The sequence below is a fragment of the Xenopus laevis genome, chromosome 9_10L, assembly GCF_017654675.1.
Source record: "Xenopus laevis strain J_2021 chromosome 9_10L, Xenopus_laevis_v10.1, whole genome shotgun sequence".
NCBI classification, from domain to species: domain Eukaryota; kingdom Metazoa; phylum Chordata; class Amphibia; order Anura; family Pipidae; genus Xenopus; species Xenopus laevis.
In genome coordinates this window covers 75,338,323-75,360,967 of record NC_054387.1, presented here as the reverse complement: position 1 = coordinate 75,360,967, position 22,645 = coordinate 75,338,323, and the positions used below count along the sequence as shown (strand labels likewise).

Below are 22,645 nucleotides of genomic sequence, written 5' to 3'. Positions count from 1 at the left end.
GCTTAAGATGCAAATTGAAGAACTGTTGAGTAAAAAGCTAAATAACTCAAAAACCTTTAATAATAAAAAATGAAAACAAAAATGCAAATTGTCTCAGAATATCACTCTCTACATCATACTAAAAGTTATCTCAAAGGTGAACAACCACTTTAACGAACATTAACGAACCTCAATCTTGTGCCGAATGGGGACCTGAGGTTTCAGTTTCAAACCAGGCAGAGCAAATATCGATTGGTGGAACTTAACAGATCAACTGGTATGAAATTCACAAATTAAAGTGTATTATCAGTGCAACAAGGAAGTGGGGGTGAACTAATTAGGTATTTGCATTTGTGTAGCAATAATGGGATCTGTGTTGTAGTGCTAATCATGTGGTAAAAGTATTCCTACAAAGGCATCCCTTAAGACAAAACAGGCTACATTTTTATTTGCATCCAAATAGCAATGGGACAAGCATAAGCCTCTCAAGGTAAAGATCCCATATTCTGGGATTATTCGTTATTCCTGCACTATTTATCACCCCCAACTAACAGTACTGTACATACATATTTACAGAAACAACATATGGATGGGAGCATCTCATGCTGCAGTATTTTTTAAATCAGGTTTGCATTATGCAATATATGTACACTTCTTACCTAAATGCATGCGTAGACTTAAAAGAATGACAAGAAATGTCAAAGCTCCCTCAAGCATTGACCGCTCATGATCAGCTTCAAGCACTGTGTTTTGGTGCTGAGATGCCATTGTTAATAGATCTACCACTTTAAATCTATATAAACAGAGGGTATAAATATAGTTAGATGCTAGGTAATGCCATGACACAAAATTAAAAGAAATGCATTTCAGTCACTGATATGGACGTTCTATGACAGGCAACTAAGAGCAATGCTACGTTATTTTTGCTTTATTGGGGTAACTTATGTTGAGGCTAAGTGTCACCCACAAGTCAGAGTCCTTGGAAATCAGTTTGATAAGAGAAGGAAGATTATTTTGATAACAAGCTAAAAATACAATTGTATTCAGCAGCCAGGAGAGCTCTCTCCCCCTGATCATTACAACCTTTTTTAGAACATAAAACCACATTATTATCAAATTAAGATGATTGTCTTTTGACTGGTTCTTATAAATATTGCAGTATTTCATTGGGTTTTAATCACATCACCTCATTATTATTTATTTAATCACATTACACGTATCTCATTCTTATTTCATCATTCTACGTTGTGGAGTCTGACCCTAACAAACTTTGCCTACTATGCCAACTTCCCCTTTCTATCTAGTAATAATGCAGATTCCTTATAGTTTTGTACTTCCCATACTGATTCTGTTTACAATGTATGCTTAGCTTGAAATAAATCATGAAATCATTGCTACTCCAAAATCTTTAGTAATAAAGCTAAAATCGGAAAGGGGTTTATATAAGGCTCAGCTGACCATGCCTGACACTTATTATTTGCATAAGTAAATAATATACTGTATATAGTTTCTCTAACTGTGCAGTACAACAGAACTCTTTGTGTGGAAAGACCATTCCTTCGCTGTATATTTGTATTTGTATATTATATAAGTATTTTTTATTCCCTAGCAGAACAATTTTTTCACCAAAATCAAAGGGAACAGCACATTCTATAATCAACACATAATAAACTATACGCTCACGTTATGACTTTTTATGTCTTTTTAAGAAATGTAAATATTACTTTTAAATATGACAATGGATGTGTGCAATGCCAGAACATGTACAGGTATGGGATCAGCTATCCATACCGATACATACCAGATTTTCCTTTTCTCTGTAGTTATAAAACAGTACCATGTACTTGATTACAACTAAGATAGAATTCATCCTTATTAGAGGCAAAACAATCCTACTGGGTTTAATGTTTAAATTAATTTTAAGTAGACAATGTATAGAGTGCCAAACTACGTAAAGATCCCTTATCCGGAAACTTCCAGGTCCCAATAATAGGTCCCATACCTGTACTATTCCATGGAGTGCACCATCCTCAGATGACCAGGGAACCCCATAAAGTTTAATAAACCTAAAAGCCCCAAGTGATTTTATCTCATTCAGGCATGGTCGTATTCTCTTTTAATTAAAGTACACTGAAGGGATAATATACAAGTAATGTAAAATGTACAAGTGCCAAACATACAGGGACATTTCTTTTCATTTAAAAAAATTCTTCTCCCTTTTGAAAACTTTCTAGCAGTAAGATTCTTTTTACGCTCCACGGACACTCAGGCAGCAGTGAAGTTAAAAGCAGCTTTATTTCACGGATATATATTCAAACCCGGACCTGCCTACCAATTGGATGAGCAATTTAAGAAATGAAGGTGTGAAACAGATAATCGCCTAAATGTGAATGTTTTTATTAGAGAATCAGCAGTTGGGTTTGAGCACATCTGAATTTTGTGTATTGTGGACTGAGTAAGATTCTGTTTAGTAGAATTAACAGAACCACTTTAAGCTTAATCAAAAATTGTGTTTATAAGTAGAAAAAGAACACCTGCAAATCTGTAATATAAATGGCATATAATTCAAAGCATACATCAAGAGAAGCATTCTTCAACTAAATCACCATTATTCCAATGACCAGTGCAGTACTGACAGATGAAGGTGTGCAAACAGTCACTTTCAAGATAAGCATAAAGCTGGATGCTTTGTAAAGAACTTCTTCAGCTCTTTTTAAACAGATTTAACGGTCTAAGCCTAAAATAAAGCTGGCCATTCATGGCCAGATCTAGTCAGTTGGCAGGTTGACAATTTGGCCATCAAGCAGTGGGCATAACTGGGATGATTCAATAGTTTTGTCCCATGTTTGTGGCCTCTCCAACAGCCTGCCTGAAAAATATGTGGCCGAAAATTGACCAAATATATATTTGGCAGGTAAATAAACAATCCTGTATATGCATTACGATGATATCATTTGACCGGGGGTTAAACAATCATATAAGCTAAATTTGAAGCAGCACACAGATTGTAAAGGCAGGCAAAGATCATTAGAAAATGTATGGCATGTTTTGACATGTATGTGCAGTTTATATTTAATATTGGTCTGATCTCACCTTTCAAAGACTGATGAAATAAAGTAGTCTGGGTCAAGTTTTGAAGCACAGACCTATAGTAAGTAAAAACACATAAATTACAAAAATTATTTAATTTTCATTAAAGCAATTTCACACATACGATTAAAAAAATTCACCTGTAGTAGATAGATATCTGGGTCAATCATGGAATTGCAAAAATGTGACTGCACGTATGTCATAGCCTGTCCTTTAATCTGGAGACCATTTCGAACCCACATGTTGCTGTGTATTTCGGACAAACTCGCCTGTTGCAAAGAGACCACAACATATTGTCACAGCCAAAATGTCCAATTGTGTAACCTTGTAAAAGAGTAGTTAGCAAAAATAAAAGCATAAATGTGCACATTTTTTTTAAAAAAAGCAATATTTGCAATTATAGGACTACTAAAACAAATGCATGAATTGCATAAAAGCAAGAAGAAAAGTGCAAGTCCATGATGGTGAAGCACACTGTAGCCTAATTTAGCATAATAACCCCTATGGATGCCAATCTTAAAATGTCACAGACCCAATTACATCACAGAAGTGTAATTGATATGTGCCTATGGAATGGAGTAGACTGCAAGTGATATAGGATAATAAAAATACATTATCGCACACAGAAAAACAAGCTAGCCACCATATCTGAAACAATTGGAGAAGCAGAGTGAATTGCTATACACAAATTGCAATGTAACAGGTGATTCATTGACCATTGTCCTAGAATAATTGCAGGTACAAGAGATCAGCGATATACATATCCAGTTACATGAAAGAGCTTGCATAAACATCTATGATGCACATCTAAACTTCTACACTATGGCTGATCATTCATCTATGGGCTTACCACTAACTTCTTGGTTGGTCTTGTTAAACTATAACTATGTATAAGACTATTATAAAATCTATGATGATATTGATCCACATATTATATTGTGGGGTTAAAGGACTGGATGGATCAGTAACTTTAAATTTTGGTGTAGGGGTCCAAAATATATTGGTGATCATGTATATATGTAATAGCATGAACTGTTTTCATTGACTAATTGAATTGGTATTTGTTTCATAATTGCTACATTTGTTGATGCACTTATTAAAACTCAGTTTTGGGATTATATACGGCAACGCCAAATGGATTATTTTAAATCACTGTAATGACCAGCTATATAAATGTCATATATGGAATCACAGGCAAAGTCTAGATGACTGACTATATACTCTAATTAAAGTTAGATGCTAAACATCTTCATAATTTGGTACAAAATTTCATTTTGACCTATTTAATAACAAGTATAATGAGTACAGGCTCTCGCACTGTGACAAAACTATGGGCAATTCACAATGAATTTAACATTTGCTAATTGGCTGGTTACAGGTTGTTTTTTTTTTTTTATTAGCCAGGATATTGTGTGATCTAGCATCCACATTTGATATATGCCCATCCATATGCAGCGAAGTGGTGTTGGCAGATGACATTTTCAAACTGCACATACTTAAAGGCCAAATAAGCCAATTTGGGAATCTATGGCGACCTTTATTCCTGCTTTATTCCTGATCTCTGTAAATACATATGGTACAAAAGGAAAAAAATCACAGCACCCTTGATTATAAAGTCTTATCTCAAACACCTTACACTCTTACAAGAATGTGAAACCAAGGCTTTCACATAAATGGACCTCTGTTTTAGGCTAACTAGTGCTTAGACCCTTTAATAGTTGAAGTTGTCCACTTTGTGAGAATGCTATTCAACTGCTATTCAAATCATTTTAGCATAAAGACCTTACTTGAATTAGTAGTGGGTGAACCATAAGTTTCATCAGCATCTCCTGGTCGGGCAAAATAGAATCTAAATCTATTTCTTGGCATTTTATAGCCTGCATATAACAAGGAAGAAAAAATGGGAAAAAAAACATTTTTTTAAAGGAGGAAACAGAAGGCTGCAAGTACATTATAATTAGCAATATCATGTTCATGTTACCCTGGGCCATGACTCATTTTATAAAACCATAGAGCATTACAGGATCACCTCCTTCAATACAAATGATGCTTCCCTAGTGTCCATGATGTTAGAAATTTGTGGAAATTTGGCTTTATAATGTTACACTTTATCAGACCTCATTAGGGGAAGACATACTGTTGTTCCCTGAATAACTAAAGAAACTCTGGGTCCAATTTATAAAACACTGGTTAAATGTGCCCAGTGTTTATAAATGTCCCCTATAAGGGCTAATTTATAAACACTGTGCACCTGGGCATTAACCCATAGCAATCAAATGTTTTCTTTAATTTTACAGTCAAAGGTTATCTTTAATTTTGCGATCTTTAGGTGCTGTGTTTTCTCCAAGAAAAAAAACATCAGGCAGAAAAAAAGGGGTCAGGGTGAGAAAAAGAATAAATAAATATGTGCCTCCTGTACCTGCCTGCACTACAAGAACTGTTTTTTTTATATATGCCGATAGGACTGTGTGCTTCAGCAAACACAGTGCACTCCAACCGGCTTCAGCAGCAAAATATTTCATGTGGCACGCTAGTGGTGGCAGTGGAGGGGTGGAGAGTAGAGTGCTAGCAGGAAATGGCTGTACAATGCTACTGGACAAAACAGATTGGAGGGAACATTGAGATGGCTGGAAAATGGCTGTCACTGATTGGTTCCTATGGGTTATTACCCAGGTGCAAATTTGCCCAGTGTTAATAAATTAACCAAACTGTCTTTTAAACCACCTGCTTCAGTTGTAGTAACAAAGAACATGGAGCCAGATTTACATATTTAATAGGGTTGCAGGTCCTGGAGAGCTCTAAGAATACAACCCTGAAGTTGCTGGACTACAGACCCAGCATGCCTTAACCCTTGATTATATGTTAAAGCTGAGTGGGGTGAAGAAACAGTGTTTAGTTCCCCTTTAATGAAGAATATAGAAAAATACGGATCCGCACACACTTTATCTTCAAGCAGATGGGGGTTAACCCAAGTTTATTGTGCCACCACTAAGATCAAAAAGATCATATAGTTCCCCTTTAATCACACCCCATAACACAACAGAGAAGTAAGCACTCTATGAGCGGAGAGGTGCAAAATCTAAAACACAGTACATGGCAAAAGGGGTGCAGACATTCACTGGAATCATGCTCCTCATACAGTATGTAACAAATCACCTGGAAATACCTTTTTGCTTCTGTAAATGGGAATCACTGTGGGTGAACTACTTCAATCATATAACTGCGCTAACTGAGTAATCACGCAACTGAAGTGTTTTGTCTATGGTGATTCCTGTTCCCGGCAACAAACAAGGTATTTTTAGTCACTTGCAGGAAAACGTGATTTTAAGCGGGTGACAAAGATCCCACTGTGTGATTGCCCTAGCACATTTTGTATATGCAAGACTGTGAGCATTTAAATGTACAAAAGTTCATTCACAAATGCAAGCCTCCTTTCATTTCATGGCATTTATAAGGCCATGGAAGCTACAAATCTGGCAAAGCACACCCAAATCCATTGATTGCTTTGATGAGTAAAAATGCTGGATTTACTTTCCATGTAAAATATGTAGTCTATAATGCCAGTAAAGGAGGCTCAGTTGTTATGCCTGATTAGGGTTGGAGGTAATTACAGGGTTCTTGCAACTTTCAAACCTGTAGCCAAAAGGAGCGTAGCATTTACACACACTCACTATCTGTGTAAATAGTAAGCCCTACATCTAATAGTAAGCCCAACATCTAATTGCTCTATAAGAATATACTCATACTTACATACAATCTGTATATACAAACACTCACCTTGCTTAGAAACATAGCATAGTATCGATGGAGAGGCAAGTGAAATGTGACCTGATTTGGAGCAGGCTGAAAAATAAATTTTTTATTTTATTTTTTAAATAGAGAAGCCAACAATTTTTTCTATCCCCTTCCCAATGTATTCCAAACTTTTATTCAACTTAGTAGAAGAAAAGAATGTGGAAATTCGTCTAACTGGGTTTTAGGAAACAAGTATATAGCATTCATTATTTGGAAACTTCCCTAGATATAAGGAATAAGGTGAAATACCTTCTTTTTTTGCAAACAAGATGAATTACTTTGAACATTCATTACAATTTCTTTGTATACTGGTAGTATAAAACAAGGAAAGGGTTAATCACTGGGCGGTGTCAATATATTAGGCAACCATGCCCCCATTATATCCGCAAACCTCATACCCTACAGGGCTGCCCTTAAAAATGTCATTTTTTGTAAGCTAAACAAATGTCAAGAGATTTAAACTGTACAAGTGACCCATTTGACTCTGCAAAATGTTCAAAATAACATAATCATTTAATGCAGTTAATCTTAAGGCCTGTAAACTCAGTTTCTGATTGCATCCTTCAAAAAAGGTTTATAATTAAATGAGCATGTTAATAGTAATTTTTTAAGTTACCTCATCTACAAAATTGATAGCATCGAACCAGTCCTGAAGAGCTTCAGTGCAATATCGTACAACATTTCGTGTGTATTCTTGGGTCTCCTTGAAGGGAAATAAAATAGAATAGGTCAACATTTATATTATAATCAGAATTCCACATTTTTGTGGCAAGTGACAAGTTATAACTGGAAGATTTATAACTGAAGGTCTGGAGTGTGTATGATAGCACCATTGATCTAATGTGTGATATGTCTGCTTTGTAGTTAAATGAGGATTTTATGAGACAATTAAAGAAAAATATTACGCTACACATTCAAATTTCCTTTCATTCATTAGAGTCAGCTATAATACTGCTTAGATTAACAGATCATTTTCCATAGAAACAAATACTTACACTTTTTTTAATGTAACTGATAATTAGAAATCTGCTTAATAATATATTTCATGGTAAAAGCAATACTGAAAAATGTGTCAGGCCTGGCTGCAGAGACAGACACTGGTATTTTGAAAATAAAACTCTCTTCCCACCAGAAAAGCAGATTGTAAATACCAATTGTTTTTTTTTAAATGTGAAAGTATCCCTTTAAGTGATGGAACAGAAAAAGAAACCATTCTTACTGGAACTTTGCAGTGAGATAAAAGTCCCCACATAGGCTGGGCACAGGCTTCAAGTTCAGCAGCAAATGCAGCATAATATGTCTGGGATTCAAATTCTACATGTTCATTGAGCTCTCTCTTGTTTAAATTCATACCTGCATAGTAAAAGATGTGAACAGATAATTAATTGTCAGTACCAAAAATGTACTTTGGAATAATTAGGCTTATGTCAGACTGGGCATTTCGACTGCCGGTGCCAAGAGAAAGCAAATGCCCCTCTGTCAAAAATTTCTTTCAGATCACAGCTGCAGTTTTAGAATTATTACACTTCCTCTTCTGCCTCCATACAGCTTTCAAATGGGGATTACTGACCCGAGCACAAAAAAAGCTATTGCTCTGTGAAGCTACAGTATATGCTATATAACCTATTATCATTATATGCAGGGCAACTGCTCCCCAACAACGAGAGAGCTTTTAAAATTCCAAACTAGGCAACAGCTACACAAAGCTAAACAATTCAAAAAACCCAAATCTAAAATGAAGACCAATTGCAAATTGTCTCAAAATATAACTGTCAGAATCATACTAAAAGCAAATAAATTCATATCAAAAGAAGAGATTTCACTGCACTGCACTTTCTGAAAATTAAAAATATTATTTAGCTGCAAATGTGATTCTTACGTAAGCGATCAGAACACATTGGGCACCTAATATTTGTCACATATGTGTGAATGTCAAAAGAACTCACCTTGAAAGAATGATACAAAATTCATCCAAGTAACTAATAGTCCATGATCCTCCAGGAATTTCTTAGCTACACTTTGGTGCGAGAGGATATTAATAAAATCACTAACAAGGGGCCAGTAGGTATTGTTTTTCAGTAAAGCTTCTCCACAATTTACTACCACATGTAAACTGTTTTCTTCATCTAAAAAAAAGAATAATAATTACACATATTATCTGCAATCTCAATTTCTTACTGCAGTAGGCTGTGCATTTGATGTGCAGCGTGGTCTTGCCAAAGTGGGTCACAGGTTACACAGTACTGTCTACTTGTTTTAAAGAACAGAGTGAAATATTGCATTCCAAAGTGGTTCTGATGTTGTAGAATACAATAATTACCTTGCAATTCACTTTTAATAAGGCAACTTTCCATCATGTACAGTAGCACAGTGACCATAATGTCCAGAAGCTGGCATTCTTCTGTAACTTGACGCGCCAGCTCCTCATTGCTGAATAGCTGAACACTGATGTGCACGATTCGATTGGACATGGTGTCCGATTCATGGCTTTTCTTCAATGTTTTCATAATGAAAGCATAATGCTGGACAAATGTTTTTGTAAATGAAATCTGCAATGAAATATAAATGCAATTTACAACTGTAATACTTGTTCAAATACATCGGCTAAGGGATCTAGCCCCAAACTGAGCCTTAAGGTGGCCATACACGCTACAATTTCTTAAGACCATTGGTCGTATGGAAGATCTTTCACCCACTCTACTAACGTTAAGATCTGAACCATCTGATATGCAGGTAAAAACAAAAAGAATTCTTTAGCTCTGACAATTGAGCATAAGTGTTACGAACGTTCAGACAGCTTCAAAAGTGCCTGATCAAAGTTTTCAGTCTTGCCTGATCGACAAGACAACTGATAGCAAAGGCTTTTTAGCGATATCAGTCGCCTTGTCTCCCACCACACATGCACAGATTATCATACAAAAGATCTTTCGTACAATAAATATGGGTGCTCCAGCAGAATTCTGCACTGAAATCCCTTTTTTTAAAAGAGCAAACTGATTTTTTTTTATATTAAATTTTGAAATCTGACATGGGGAGACATTTTGTCAATTTCCCAGCTGCCCCTGGTCCTGTGACTTGTGCCTGCACTTTAGGAGAGAAATGCTTTCTGGCAGGCTGCTGTTTTTCCTTCTCAATGTATCTGAATGTGTCTCAGTGGGACATGGGTTTTTACTATTGAGTGTTGTTCTTAGATCTACCAGGCAGTTGTTATCTTGTGTTAGGGAGCTGCTATCTGGTTACCTTCCCATTGTTCTTTGGCTGCTGGGGGGGAAAGGGAGGGGGTGATATCACTCCAACTTGCAGTACAGCAGTAAAGAGTGATTGAAGTTTATCAGAGCACAAGTCACATGACTTGGGGCAGCTGGAAAATTGACAATATGTCAATATAGCCCCATATAGCCCCATGTCAGATTTCAAAATTTAATATAAAAAAAATCTCTTTGCTCTTTTAAAAAAATGGATTTCAGTGAAGAATTCCGCTGGAGCAGCACTATTAACTGATTCATTTTGAAAAAAAAATTTTTCCCCATGGAGTAGCACTATTAACTGATGCGTTTTGAAAAAAAAAAAAAAACATGTTTTCTGATGACAGGATCCCTTTAAGAATTATTTTTTACAAGGTTTTATTCATTTTCTCTTATAGTTTTTGACATATAAATAGTTTAATAGAGTGTTACATATAAGAAAGAATTAAAGTGGCCATACACAGGCTGGTTTTTTAATATATTTGTATATTAAAAACAGTGTTTGTCTGTCCTTTTCTATTCTCTTCCCTGATTGCTCAGACTGTTGAAACAATGAAAGACAAGTCATTTGCTTAACAGACCTGTTTTGCTGGAGAACTAAGACTTTTGCAACATTGTTTAAAAAGTAACTTTTCAATTAGTCATTATTTTTTATAGTTTTTAATCAATTGCCTTCTTCTGAATCTCTCCAGCTTTTAAATGGGGGTCATGGATCCCATTTAAACAACAAATACTCTGAAAGGCTAAAAATATATATTTGGGTTGGAGAGCCTTTTAAACTCATAATCTATAGAAAAATGAAAAATAAGGACTTGCCTTATAATCTTGATCTGGTAACATATTAAGTAAGAAAGTGACCATTTTCTGAGGAAATTCATACTTAATAGTCCAAAATAACAGTTCTTCTAGAAAACATTTGTGTTTCAACACATCCATGATAGACTGATCTGCAAAAAATAACAGCAACATAGTATATATATTTATTACATATTTAGAATTATATATTTATATAATTTATAGCATAATAATACATTTATTATGGATATATATATTTGAATAAATAATTTCCCTTCGTGAAATCAGTGTCTTTTATTTAAACACACATTCTCTACAGTGCTCCAAAGTTTTGGCCCTTGAAAAACGTACACACACACACACACACACACACACACACACACACACACACACACACACACACTAGCATTTGAAGGAGACTACATATGTTTCTGAGAAATCTCATACCTGCTGATAAGCACACTATTTTCTAGCTTCACCCCTGCGTCTCACAGCTACAACATTTTTTGCCCTTTCAAGCAGGATATTTAAGATATTTAAAACTCAAATAAATCTCAGTTTTTGATATATACAAAGTTGACCAAGCTCCCTTCCATGAGTTGAACTAATTCATCAATAATTTTTCTCGACAAGTCACGACAAAATCAAGCATTAATTCATATTGTATAATTGATCCCCCAAAAACTCGCAGATCACGATTTCAAGACAACTTCAAAGACATCCCATACCATTGACTTCTACATGACCTCGACAGGTTTGAGATGGCGTATTTTCGGATTAGGATTTTTAGCAGCTTTGGGGTATAATAAATCTCTAAATGAAGCTGAGATTTGGGAAGAAAGCATATTTGCACTCCTAGCTAGTTCTAGAAGCCAACCTGAAGGTTAATTAGAGTGTGACTGGGGTAGAAACTTATTTTCTGTACTAGATATTCTTGGAACTATGGTTGAAAGCAAAGTCATTACTGGTTGCAATTGGCAATGCACTTGTGCAAGATAGTGCCTATGTTAGCAAATCAGCCTTGGCATATCCACTTGTTGATGGGGATATTGCCCTATGTTGGCTGTGTGTTGAAATGTCTCCTACTCTCCAAAATTTAAAAACCATACAAAAAAAGACCAAATACAAAGTGTCGCAGAACATGACTGTCAATGTCATACTAAAAAAAGTTAATAAGTGCTGAGATAATTTACACAAATCGCTTCAAACTGTTGGAGCAATAAAGCCTACCTCACAGGCACAATTTGACAGCATTCAAGTCCCATGCTTACAGTTATATGATGCTTACAGTTAAATGATGACATTAACATAGGCATTCAATATTCAGCATAGACAGGCCTATCTGCTGAATGTCTACCAGTGGGCAATGTAATTTTTCCCGAGTATGCCAAAGCTCTCTGCAACTTAAGATACTTGACATTTTGTATGTTTGTTTTCATTAGACATTTAGTGGGGTCATATAAATACCTTTGGTGTTACTGCTTAGCTTCACTCTTTTTCTTTTCCCAACACATTGCCTGGCATCCTGGTCATCCTAGGAAAAAAGAAGTAAAATAATTATGCATCCTTACTTTTATAATTGCCATAAATGGTGTATAAAGAAGCCACTGTATGCTTTGTTAACAATTCTGTTTATTGAAAAAGTACATAGTTATACATACAGTTGAACAAAGTTATCATTGTGACCATACAAGCTTTATTTTTTTAAACAAGGAACTGAACAAACAATATTTTGCATTGATTCATATGTGCAGAGTGTTTATTTCACCGGATTATGTAGCTCTGAGAGATGGACTGTATTTAATTGAGAGGGTGTGAGATCCTAGGTGGGGTGTCATTGAGCCGATGTAAATATTTCTGATAGAAACCTTAATGAATAATCATGCAAGGCACTTTATGTTTTATATTCTCTTTTTATATTACATGCTTACTATGTCGGCAATCTGGGGAAGTTTCATTCAATAATTGTCAGAACTGTATTGCACGACTATAATGAATGTTAGCACCATAGAAGATGAATGTGTTTGACTGCTAAAAATTACCAGGAGATGATATTTATATTCAAGTATACTTACCAGAAAAATGCCTCATATATATGAAATAGGATCAAGGTTCATATAAATACTGGTGGAAAGGTGTAGGGTGCAAAAACGGACTACACTTTGCAGCCTGCTACACAGGTTTTACCCTTAGGGGCAATTTTTTGTGCTTCACAACAGAAAACAAAAACCGGAGTCTTTCCCATAAATATAGCACTACTAAGGAGCAAACTCCTTAAGGCTGCCATACACAGGCCGATAAAAGCTGCCGACAGAACCGAGTTGGCAGCTTATTGGCCCATGTGTGGGGCCATCTGCGGCCGCATCTATGCGTGTATGCGGTCCCGCAATCTGACCGCCCATATCGGATCCATCGCCCACTTCAATGTGGGCATATCGGGGAGAGATCCTCTCGTTTGGCGACATCGCCATCCAATGGGCCTAAGGCACTAGCTAGCCCTGTACTTATGGCAGAAGTGCAGAGCTCTGTAGTACCTTGGGACCATTGTATCGGAAAGTGTTGTGCTCCAAACCTTGCACAAAACATTTAATCAAGGGCAAAGTGCAGAGAACACCAAATTCCATGAGGGCAAGTGCTTAGTGAAAAAGATCTTGCACTTGTGATACTGAGATTAGTATATGAAATCTTAGAATACTCATAGGAAAGCATTATAAATTGTCAGGACCATAAAAAAAATTATGTAAAAATCAAGAATGTAAATTGGGGGTTTTACCGGTATATAAAATGTATGTATAGTATATATATATACTGTATATGGTGTTTGAGAAGGTAACAAATTACCTCATCTGAAGATACTGGATGCCCCTGAACATCCTCTGCACCTGCAAACTCTGCAAAGAGCAAGAAAAAAAAATTCAGCAACTGAACACAGATTTCCCAAAGGTCTATATGTACCATATTCTCTGCAAATTATGTGCAGTTACGCCTCAACATGACCAGACAATTATTCATCAATCTAGTAGCACTTTGTCAACAAAACCCAAACATTGAGCCCCCATATCACTGCCGACTTACAACAAAGAGTGTTTTACCCAACAGATAAGGTTTATTGAATGATTTATTATTGAAATATTACAGTCCGGGGCCCACATTTCCCCCAGGCCCCCCTGCGATTGCGAGGTCGGTTTCCTCTATAGTTAAGCCACTGATTGGAGTATTTACTTCTGAGTAGAGAATCCACTATTTTATATTCGGCCGAATACCGAACCGAATCCGAACCCTAATTTGCATATGCAAAATTTTACTTCCTTGTTTTGTGACAAAAAGTCACACGATTTCCCTCCCCACCTCTAATTTGCATATAAAAATTAGGATTCGGATTCAGTTCGGCCGGGCAGAAGGATTCCTGGCCTAATCATGGATTCGGTGCATCCCTACTTCTGAGGTAGCAAAAAACAGATAGAAAAGGTGTAGGACTTGAAGCCTGACCAAACAGAGCAGCCGCAATATAATGAGGTGGAGTAAAGGCAGGCCAAACATTTTCACCTTCTGTTTTAAAAGTTTCTTGACTGAGGAATGTTCTCTAATTATCTGGCTTTAAGGAATCTGTATGTGTAAAGCAAACAATATGGTTAGTTCATCTTGTAAGAAGCATTTATACTTCTTCCTTAGCTCATTTATACCCCACACTTAATGGTTGTTTTTCTAAGGGTTAATAAAACCATAGACTTGATACAGTATGTGACTTCTTGCATTAGTCCCCTAATCCTACTGGATAACTACAAACAAACTAACAACCATCTTGTGTACTGTTCTCTATATCCTATGCTCTGGAAAAAATTTAGACAGTATGCTATTTCTTTGGGCTGCTATATAATTAAATCTTCCCACAGGAATGTGCATAGTACAGGAGAATACTAATAATACCTTAGTTATATGGCACCTCTCTTTACAGCCTTCAGGAGCTGTCCCTGTTATGATGTATTTATGCCCCTATTTGACTTTAGCTTTGTTAGTGGTTATAACGAAATAACAGGGTTCTAAGAGCTGATAAGGAAGATTGTGGCCATCCAACATGAGGCAATGTCCCATTAGGCAGCTAGTAACAGCTTTGTAGAAACAATGTATGAGGAAAGGAAGACTTTTAAAGTAATCAAAATATAATTCACTCATACAACTGGTGTGATGCTTCAGAAACTCTACAAAAGATTATATAAACAAACTGCTGTGTGGCCATGGGGCCAGCCATTCACAGCTGGAAAACGAGAAAAGGCACAGGATACACAACTGATAACCGATAAGCTCTGTAGTATACAATATATCCTTCAGACCCTATTGAAGCAAACACACCAGTTTTACCAGTGCAGGGCAACAGTATATTATATGGTCATTCCTTTAAAACACAATCATTTTTTGATGTTACTGTTCCTTTAATATTTCCAAATAAAAAAGGAAACTGATAAAATTGTGGAGCTCTTCCATCCACCTTTTATTTCTTCAGTCTGTGGCCCTGCTGTTGCTAGTTTTCTGGAGAACACAAGATAAGTTGCGACTGTAAATACGCACACATCCAGCTGTTGCAAGTGCCCATGGACTGAAGCCATTTGGAGACTGAAAAAGGGTCTCATGGGCTTCTGATATTAGAGTGGCAAAAAGTCAGGCAGAATGCAATCAAATGAGAAGAAGAGGATGATTTTGAAATGGGCAGAGATCAAGTTGTGATAAATAAGAATTTAGCAAGACGCAATGTTGACTTGAGGTACCATATATATATATAAAAACCAGCAAAAATTCAGTGTAAGAAGTGAAATGAGCCAGCAGGCTTCATTAGAATGTAAATATAGCTTGGTGATAATCCCACATCCTACAAACAACAGGCCTGACTTTACTACCACAAAGGATGACAGTGTCTAGTGTTTAACTGTGTCTTTCCCTATCCCCAAAAAGGAGTCTCCGTTAATTTGGGGAGTAGAATGCACTCAAGCAAGTAGCCAACAAGGTACAACATACTGTTTCAACTCTTAATGAAAGTACATTCACCCATCTTATTTTAATTTGGAGCAGGAATGATCTGTTAAACTAAATCTGCAAGACAGATAATTTTTCCAAGAAGATTCAACCTACAGGTTATTTGACCTTGGCATATTTTTTAAGGCCATGGGTATGCTTCATCCCACATCAATTATATGAGATCTGTTTTAGGGATATGGTTACTAGTTTAATTTTTAATGGTTGTAATTCAATCTACAATAAATAGTTATAGAATGTGCTAATTTAGAATGTATGGGATACCGGCTGCAACAAGAATAGCATTTTATAAGCCTTTATTGCGAAGTCAACCCAACAATACAGAAATACTAGTACTGTATTAATTTTGTTCATGTGCAGGAAATGAAGCTGCCGATAAACTAAGATCCTAAGAAATTACACCATGCTCTGTTGAAACAGACCCCTTGAATAATATGGGGGGCAGAGAAATGCAACATTAGGTGGGGTGGAATAAATCCCTGAAAGGTGGCTGTTTAGAAGAGTTGTAGCTACATCTAATGCACAGTAAATTTTAGTAAAGGCAGGTGGCAAAATATTTATTGGGAAAATAATACAAACCTTGAACTGCTAATGTACTTGTGCCAGGTGACTGCTCATGTGCCCCACTGGAAACATTCTCTTCTGGAATTGACAAACCAGATTCCTTCAGAGCTATTAGATACTTCTCATGACTCTTAGAGCATGTAATCTCTTCAGTACCTAAGACACAATTTAAAATATATAATACATGCATCTCAGTTCTAATTACTGTATTTGTACTTTGTCACTGAGCTTACCTTAAAATATATAAAATGCAACAGACTACACAATAAAGCAACCAAAGATATTGTAATTGAAAGTGGTCTCTGTCCTAACCATACTGTTCTCTATACTGTTGGTTCTGACTGATAAAACAAAGTAGCAGAAGCAAGTTGATTAAAGGGGTTGTTCACCTTCCAACACTTTTTTCAGGTCAGTTGGTTTCAGATAGTTCACCAGAAATAAAGACTTTTTTCCCATTTACTTTTTCATTTTCTATTTGTGACCATTTTTCTAATATTGTCTAATTTTTCACATTTCTAAAGCTGATCTGAGAGGGGGATTGCCAACTCTCTAAATGGTTCTAAATTGATACATTTAGTTGATACATTTCTTATCTTTGTACCTGCTGAGCAGAATTCCTGAGTTTCATTAAAGGGATCCTGTCATCGGAAAACGTTTTTTTCAAAACGCATCAGTTAATAGTGCTACTCCAGCAGAATTCTGCACTGAAATCCATTTCTCAAAAGAGCAAACTGATTTTTTTATATTCAATTTTGAAATCTGACATGGGGCTAGACATTTTGTCAATTTCCCAGCTGTCCCTGGTCATGTGACTTGTGCCTGCACTTTAGGAGAGAAATGCTTTCTGGCAGGCTGCTGTTTTTCCTTCTCAATGTAACTGAATGTGTCTCAGTGGGACATGGGTTTTTACTATTGAGTGTTGTTCTTAGATCTACGAGGCAGCTGTTATCTTGTGTTATGGAGCTGTTATCAGGTTACCTTCCTATTGTTCTTTTGTTTGGCTGCTGGGGGGGAAAAGGGAGGGGGTGATATCACTCTGACTTGCAGTACAGCAGTAAAGAGTGATTGAAGTTTATCAGAGCACAAGTCACATGACTTGGGGCAGCTGGGAAATTGACAATACGTCTAGCCCCATGTCAGATTTCAAAATTGAATATAAAAAAATCTGTTTGCTCTTTTGAGAAATGCACTGCAGAATTCTGCTGGAGCAGCACTATTAACTGATTCATTTTGAAAAAAAATGTTTTTTCCCATGACAGTATCCCTTTAAAGGCAGCTGTTAGAATTGATAAAATAGTTGCTAATTCTCCAGAGATGCTGCTGAGAAATGTATCAACTAAATGTTGCAAAAAAAAAAAAGTCTGTGCCTGAATTACTGAGCTGCCAGACTGAAACACCAGAGACAGGGACATTTTAGACTTTTAATTTTTAAACTTAGATTCTGGAAAACCAAAGTTGATTTATTGAAAACTTTTGCAAAAGCCCTACTAGTCCAACCCATCTGTTTCACTTCCTGCTGCCTCCTTTCCCAGGCTGTGCAGGGGAGCCGGCGGCACTCAGTACACTGCACTGTAGGATAGGAACCAATCAGCAGCTAAGCTGACCTGAAAGGGAACTGAAGCCTGTCTTTTATTGTTTGACTGCAGGGCTGTGATTGGTCTTCTTCCTACTACTGTGCTTTTAGCAGGGGTTGTTAGGCCATACACATCCTTCATTTGAAACAGAACAGGGACCATAGCAGATCTATAAAAAGCTCCAATAAGGGGGCCATTTTTAAAGATAATATACATGTTTAGCCCAAAGCACCGTATATTATTAATTATTGCCTATATATTAGGAGGGATTGTTAGTTATGCTATATGTCCCCTTTAAACACTATATAAAAGTAATATATTACCTGTGCGGGGATCTTTTTATTATGGAATTTGAGTACAAGTTGCAAAAATCATTTTCCAAGTCTAATAAAATGTCAAAAACAATTCTGCATCTTGGCTTCTTACCAGAAGAAAGGTCTTTATAAAGCTGCTCGTTGGTTAGAACCTGGGTAAGAACAGATCTCATAGCTCCACCCATCTTGGTTAAATCTTCCAAGAAGGAGATCTGAGGATCCAGCATCTGAAGGGTTTTCTGAAGATCTTTTTCAGGCAATGCTTCAGCTCCTGAAAAAAATAACCATTTAGAGAATTGGTTTAAATTACATCAAGTTAAACACATTTAAACGAAACATGGCTACAAAACAGATTTTGAGCTCATTTATATATGAAATGACCTGCAGCTATAATATGTTTTTTACCATAATATTTGCTTTAATGCACAATACACAACTATTACAGTGTTTTAACAAAATACAGCACATTTCCAAAAAACAAAAAAAAAACAGTTGCACCAGCCCCAGAGTTCAAACCTCAGAGTTAGGGAGTGGGTTGATTGTTGATAGAGCATCACTAATCCTCATCATTACCTCACGGTACTCTGCTCATCATGCTCTCCCAATCCTCACTGTATGCCATTCTCATAATTTCCTCCTTCTAATTTCTGTGTGTTATCTCAATCACTTTTTCTACATATTATTTTCTCCTGTTGAGTCTGTGATCGATCCATCTGGATATTGGAGCAATTTGATTTATTAAATGATCACAGATGTTGGAGCAGCTTGATTTATTCATCGATCACAGACTCAACAGGAGAAGCCTTCCTGGTCCCAGAAAAGTTTGGACTTTTATTTTGCTTTGGGTACTATGTGCTTTATGATCTGGCGATCCTTGTGAGTAGAAAATCATTTGTTTTAAGGTGATTTTTAACATTTATTAAAGCAGTATTATAGTATATTTTGCTTTATATCTTCATTATACTACTTGGTGGATGACTGGAGAAAACTTATAAGGCGAAGAAGGAACATTACTATATGCATCAAAAATCCAAGAAATCTTGTGAGTATATACCCAAAAGGGGGAATCTTGAAGAATATCACACTGGTGGATCTTCTGCAATATAGCTCTCCAGGCACCATTTTTAAACACTCTGTGGCTCTATGGGCTTAATTACTTATCTTAATTGAGACAATACTACTCTATGTGTGCGCTTCCTTTTGCATTCTATTTCAGATTTCCTGTATAAAAATATACAAAACTAGTAAAAATTTTTTAGAAGGATTGAAAAGTTGCTGAATATAAGACATTCTAAAAATACTAAAAGTTTACAAAGATGAACTATCCCTTTATTCATAACCATTTTTAACTGTACAAACACAAGCATTTCCTCTGCTTACAGCAGACCAAGGCATATGAATTTGCAGGTAAGCTATGATCAATCATGGCAAGCTCTAACCCAAGTCAAAGCCAAATCCATGTGCTGCGACACCCACATGCAATATGTTACTGGGCATGAAATGTGACTGTGAAAACACAGCAGCAACTATGGCCAGAAGGAAATTGTGTCCTTCAAAAGACTGAATTTTAAGCAAGAACAGAGTCCCTAGCTTAAAAGACTTGAATAGGACTTAAAATCAGTCCGTAAGCCACATAAAAAAAAAAAAAAGGATCTTGCAAAATGGTTTAAACAAGAACCAAAGTAAAGACAGTTCTGCTCAAGTCCATTAATGCTTTAAATGTCATAAATCATATAAACTAAGGTCTAGGAAAAAGAGGCATTTAAACTGGGCCACATTGGGCAACTAAAATATCTATTTTCCAATTACACGCTTCAGGAATATTTACAAAGCGTATATGTCATAGAAAAATAATCTTTTAAATAATCTTTATTCCAAGGCAAAACTAAAAGTTGCCATGGCTTTCGATACAGTGCAACATAAGAATTTGTATTCTAAAGAGATTAACTGAGACCAATAACCATTGTCTTCTTTTGAAACATCTCCAAATGCTTGATATCAGTGGTTCTGCTTTGTCATAGTTGTCATCTTATCTCTCTATGTGAACCTTCAGTGTAACAGTTTCTGATAATAGCTCTTCACCTTTTGATCTCTCTGCTGGGGTGCTCCATGGGTCTGCCCTAGGGCCTCTTCTGTTGTTTCTTTACATTCTCTCTCTTGGTGACCTCATCAAATATGTTGGCTTCTCCTATCACTTTTGATGCCACACAGATCTTCCTCTCCTGCCCTGCTCTCAGCCCTGCTATATAGACGAAAATCACACAATGCCTTAAGCTGGCCATAAGATGACGCAAAGATCTGATCGTACGAATCGAGGATTCGTACGATTTTCAGGCCGTGTGTGAAGAGTCCCAACATATTTCGTCCAGCGGAGAGCGTGTCATTTGGTCAATCGGACAGGTTAAAAGATTTCTGCCAGCTGCGTGTAATATCTCTGCATGTATTGCCGATCGTACGATTTTCAGTGAGAGACTGTCACTAGTTTTGGTCGGACATAACTTTAGTACGATTGCGGTCAGGGGCAGAACATCGGCTGATCTGTTCTTTTGTACTTTATTTGATCGGAATGGTTAGTGGCAGGTCGGGAGATGGGGAAGTCCGATCGTACATTGATTCGTATGATCGGATCTTTGCGTCTGTGGCAAGCTTTTCTGATGTAGTGTCTGCTCATCACCTAAAGCCTAACATGACCAAGACTGAACTTCTTATATTCACACCAAAGCCTGGCCCCCCTTCCTCTGTCCCTAGAGACAGGTATCTGAGTGTCACCAGACTTTGAGTTATCCTGTCTTTCAGAGCCATTCATTCTTCTGCTCGTATCTATATAACAGCTCTCATCACCACATACACTCCATCCTGGGACTTGCACTCTGCTCAGGACAATCTACTGACAATACAGTTCACCAAAACAGCTGAGTTGTGCTATACCCCTATTTGTGTTCACACCTTGTAAAGCACTGCATACAATTAGGGTGCTATACAAATAAATTCATATATACATTTGTTAAGGTTGCGGTTTGCATATGGATAGAGAACTGGCTGAAGGATCATGTTAGAAAAAAAAATAGCCATGCAATTTTTGATACAACTGGACTAGGGTTCTATGTGGCATACCACATGGTTTTGCATTTAGGCCTGGATTTCCCTTTGCGGCGCCCCTAGGCCACATGGTTCTAGCGCCCACTCGACACACCGTGAGCGCCACAAATCCAAACCTGTTTGTATTGGCAGTATGGGGTACAGACACCATCCCCCGGGCCACTCCAGCCGCAAACTTCTCTGTGTCTCCACCGACACCTACCCGCCCCCCGCGTGCATTCGCTTGGGTAATGGTTTTTTTCATGGTTTCCCGCCACCCAGTCCAAACCTGTGTATTGGCTCTGCCTTTATATATTCTGCTTGTTATTCACTTAGACAAGAACATTAAAAGTAATGAGCATAACAGCAAATGAGTTTCAATAATTGTAAGGTTCCATATATCTGGGATAAAAAAAGATGCAGGCTACCTTAATGGCAATAAGGTAGGCAAATCCTATCATTAACAGAGACGCACCTAGAGGTAATTTTGGATAATAAAATTAGCTTTAGCAAACAAGGTCAGTCACCAGCATCAGTGATAAACAGATTCACAGGGAGGGGAATGTAATTCTTCCCCTTAACAGATGACTGGTCTTTGTTAGGCCATCTTTTTAGTGTCAATTACACTGCACATGCTCAGAATGCTCTGGGCTGTTGAAAAGCTAAACTTATGGGTACTGGATATCATCAAGCTACAAATTAGGTTTGCTGCTTTATCAAATGGACGTCAGGTAGGATTTACTTGGGCAAAACATGAATGGAAATGTGTCCATGTGACAACCTGAACTACTATGTAGCTATTTATATTGGTGGAGGATTTGATAGTTCTGGATCGAACTAGGGATTTTCTGGATAACAGGTCTTTGCGGTGGCCACAATAGTGATTGTTTCGTGATACCTTCCTCATCTAAACACCTAGTAATAGTTAACACCTTTTAAAAAAATAATAGCAGTATAGGAAAGCATAAGACGGAGAATCAGTTGGCAATTGTATATTACTAACTTTACTTCTTCTCCTTTCCTAATACAATATATTATATTTTTAAAAAATTTGAATGTTTTGCCACAACCATGGATTTATGCTAGTTTAGTTAAAGGGTACCTATCAAAATTACTTCCTATAATCCAGTTTAGGGAAACAATATGAATTATTCTATGACCCTCAAACCAGGACAAAATGTTC

At 36.8% G+C, this 22,645-nt stretch overlaps 1 protein-coding gene across 4 annotated transcripts in view; it reads right to left on the bottom strand.

Annotated features, from left to right (window-relative positions):
- ubr3.L (ubiquitin protein ligase E3 component n-recognin 3 L homeolog) overlaps nucleotides 1-22,645 on the bottom strand; it is a 109,816-nt gene that overhangs the window by 67,845 nt on the left and 19,326 nt on the right. For all 4 annotated transcript variants that reach the window (XM_041577157.1, XM_041577158.1, XM_041577159.1 and 1 more), the window contains exons 3-16: nucleotides 18,497-18,655; nucleotides 16,512-16,652; nucleotides 13,746-13,795; nucleotides 12,372-12,438; nucleotides 10,926-11,056; nucleotides 9,185-9,413; nucleotides 8,811-8,990; nucleotides 8,084-8,217; nucleotides 7,481-7,567; nucleotides 6,847-6,912; nucleotides 4,857-4,946; nucleotides 3,210-3,338; nucleotides 3,073-3,125; nucleotides 639-772 (exon numbers count right to left, since the gene is read on the bottom strand). In XM_041577157.1, coding sequence (XP_041433091.1) covers nucleotides 639-772; nucleotides 3,073-3,125; nucleotides 3,210-3,338; nucleotides 4,857-4,946; nucleotides 6,847-6,912; nucleotides 7,481-7,567; nucleotides 8,084-8,217; nucleotides 8,811-8,990; nucleotides 9,185-9,413; nucleotides 10,926-11,056; nucleotides 12,372-12,438; nucleotides 13,746-13,795; nucleotides 16,512-16,652; nucleotides 18,497-18,655 — 1,650 coding nt within the window. The remainder of the gene's footprint in view (nucleotides 1-638; nucleotides 773-3,072; nucleotides 3,126-3,209; nucleotides 3,339-4,856; nucleotides 4,947-6,846; nucleotides 6,913-7,480; nucleotides 7,568-8,083; nucleotides 8,218-8,810; nucleotides 8,991-9,184; nucleotides 9,414-10,925; nucleotides 11,057-12,371; nucleotides 12,439-13,745; nucleotides 13,796-16,511; nucleotides 16,653-18,496; nucleotides 18,656-22,645) is intronic.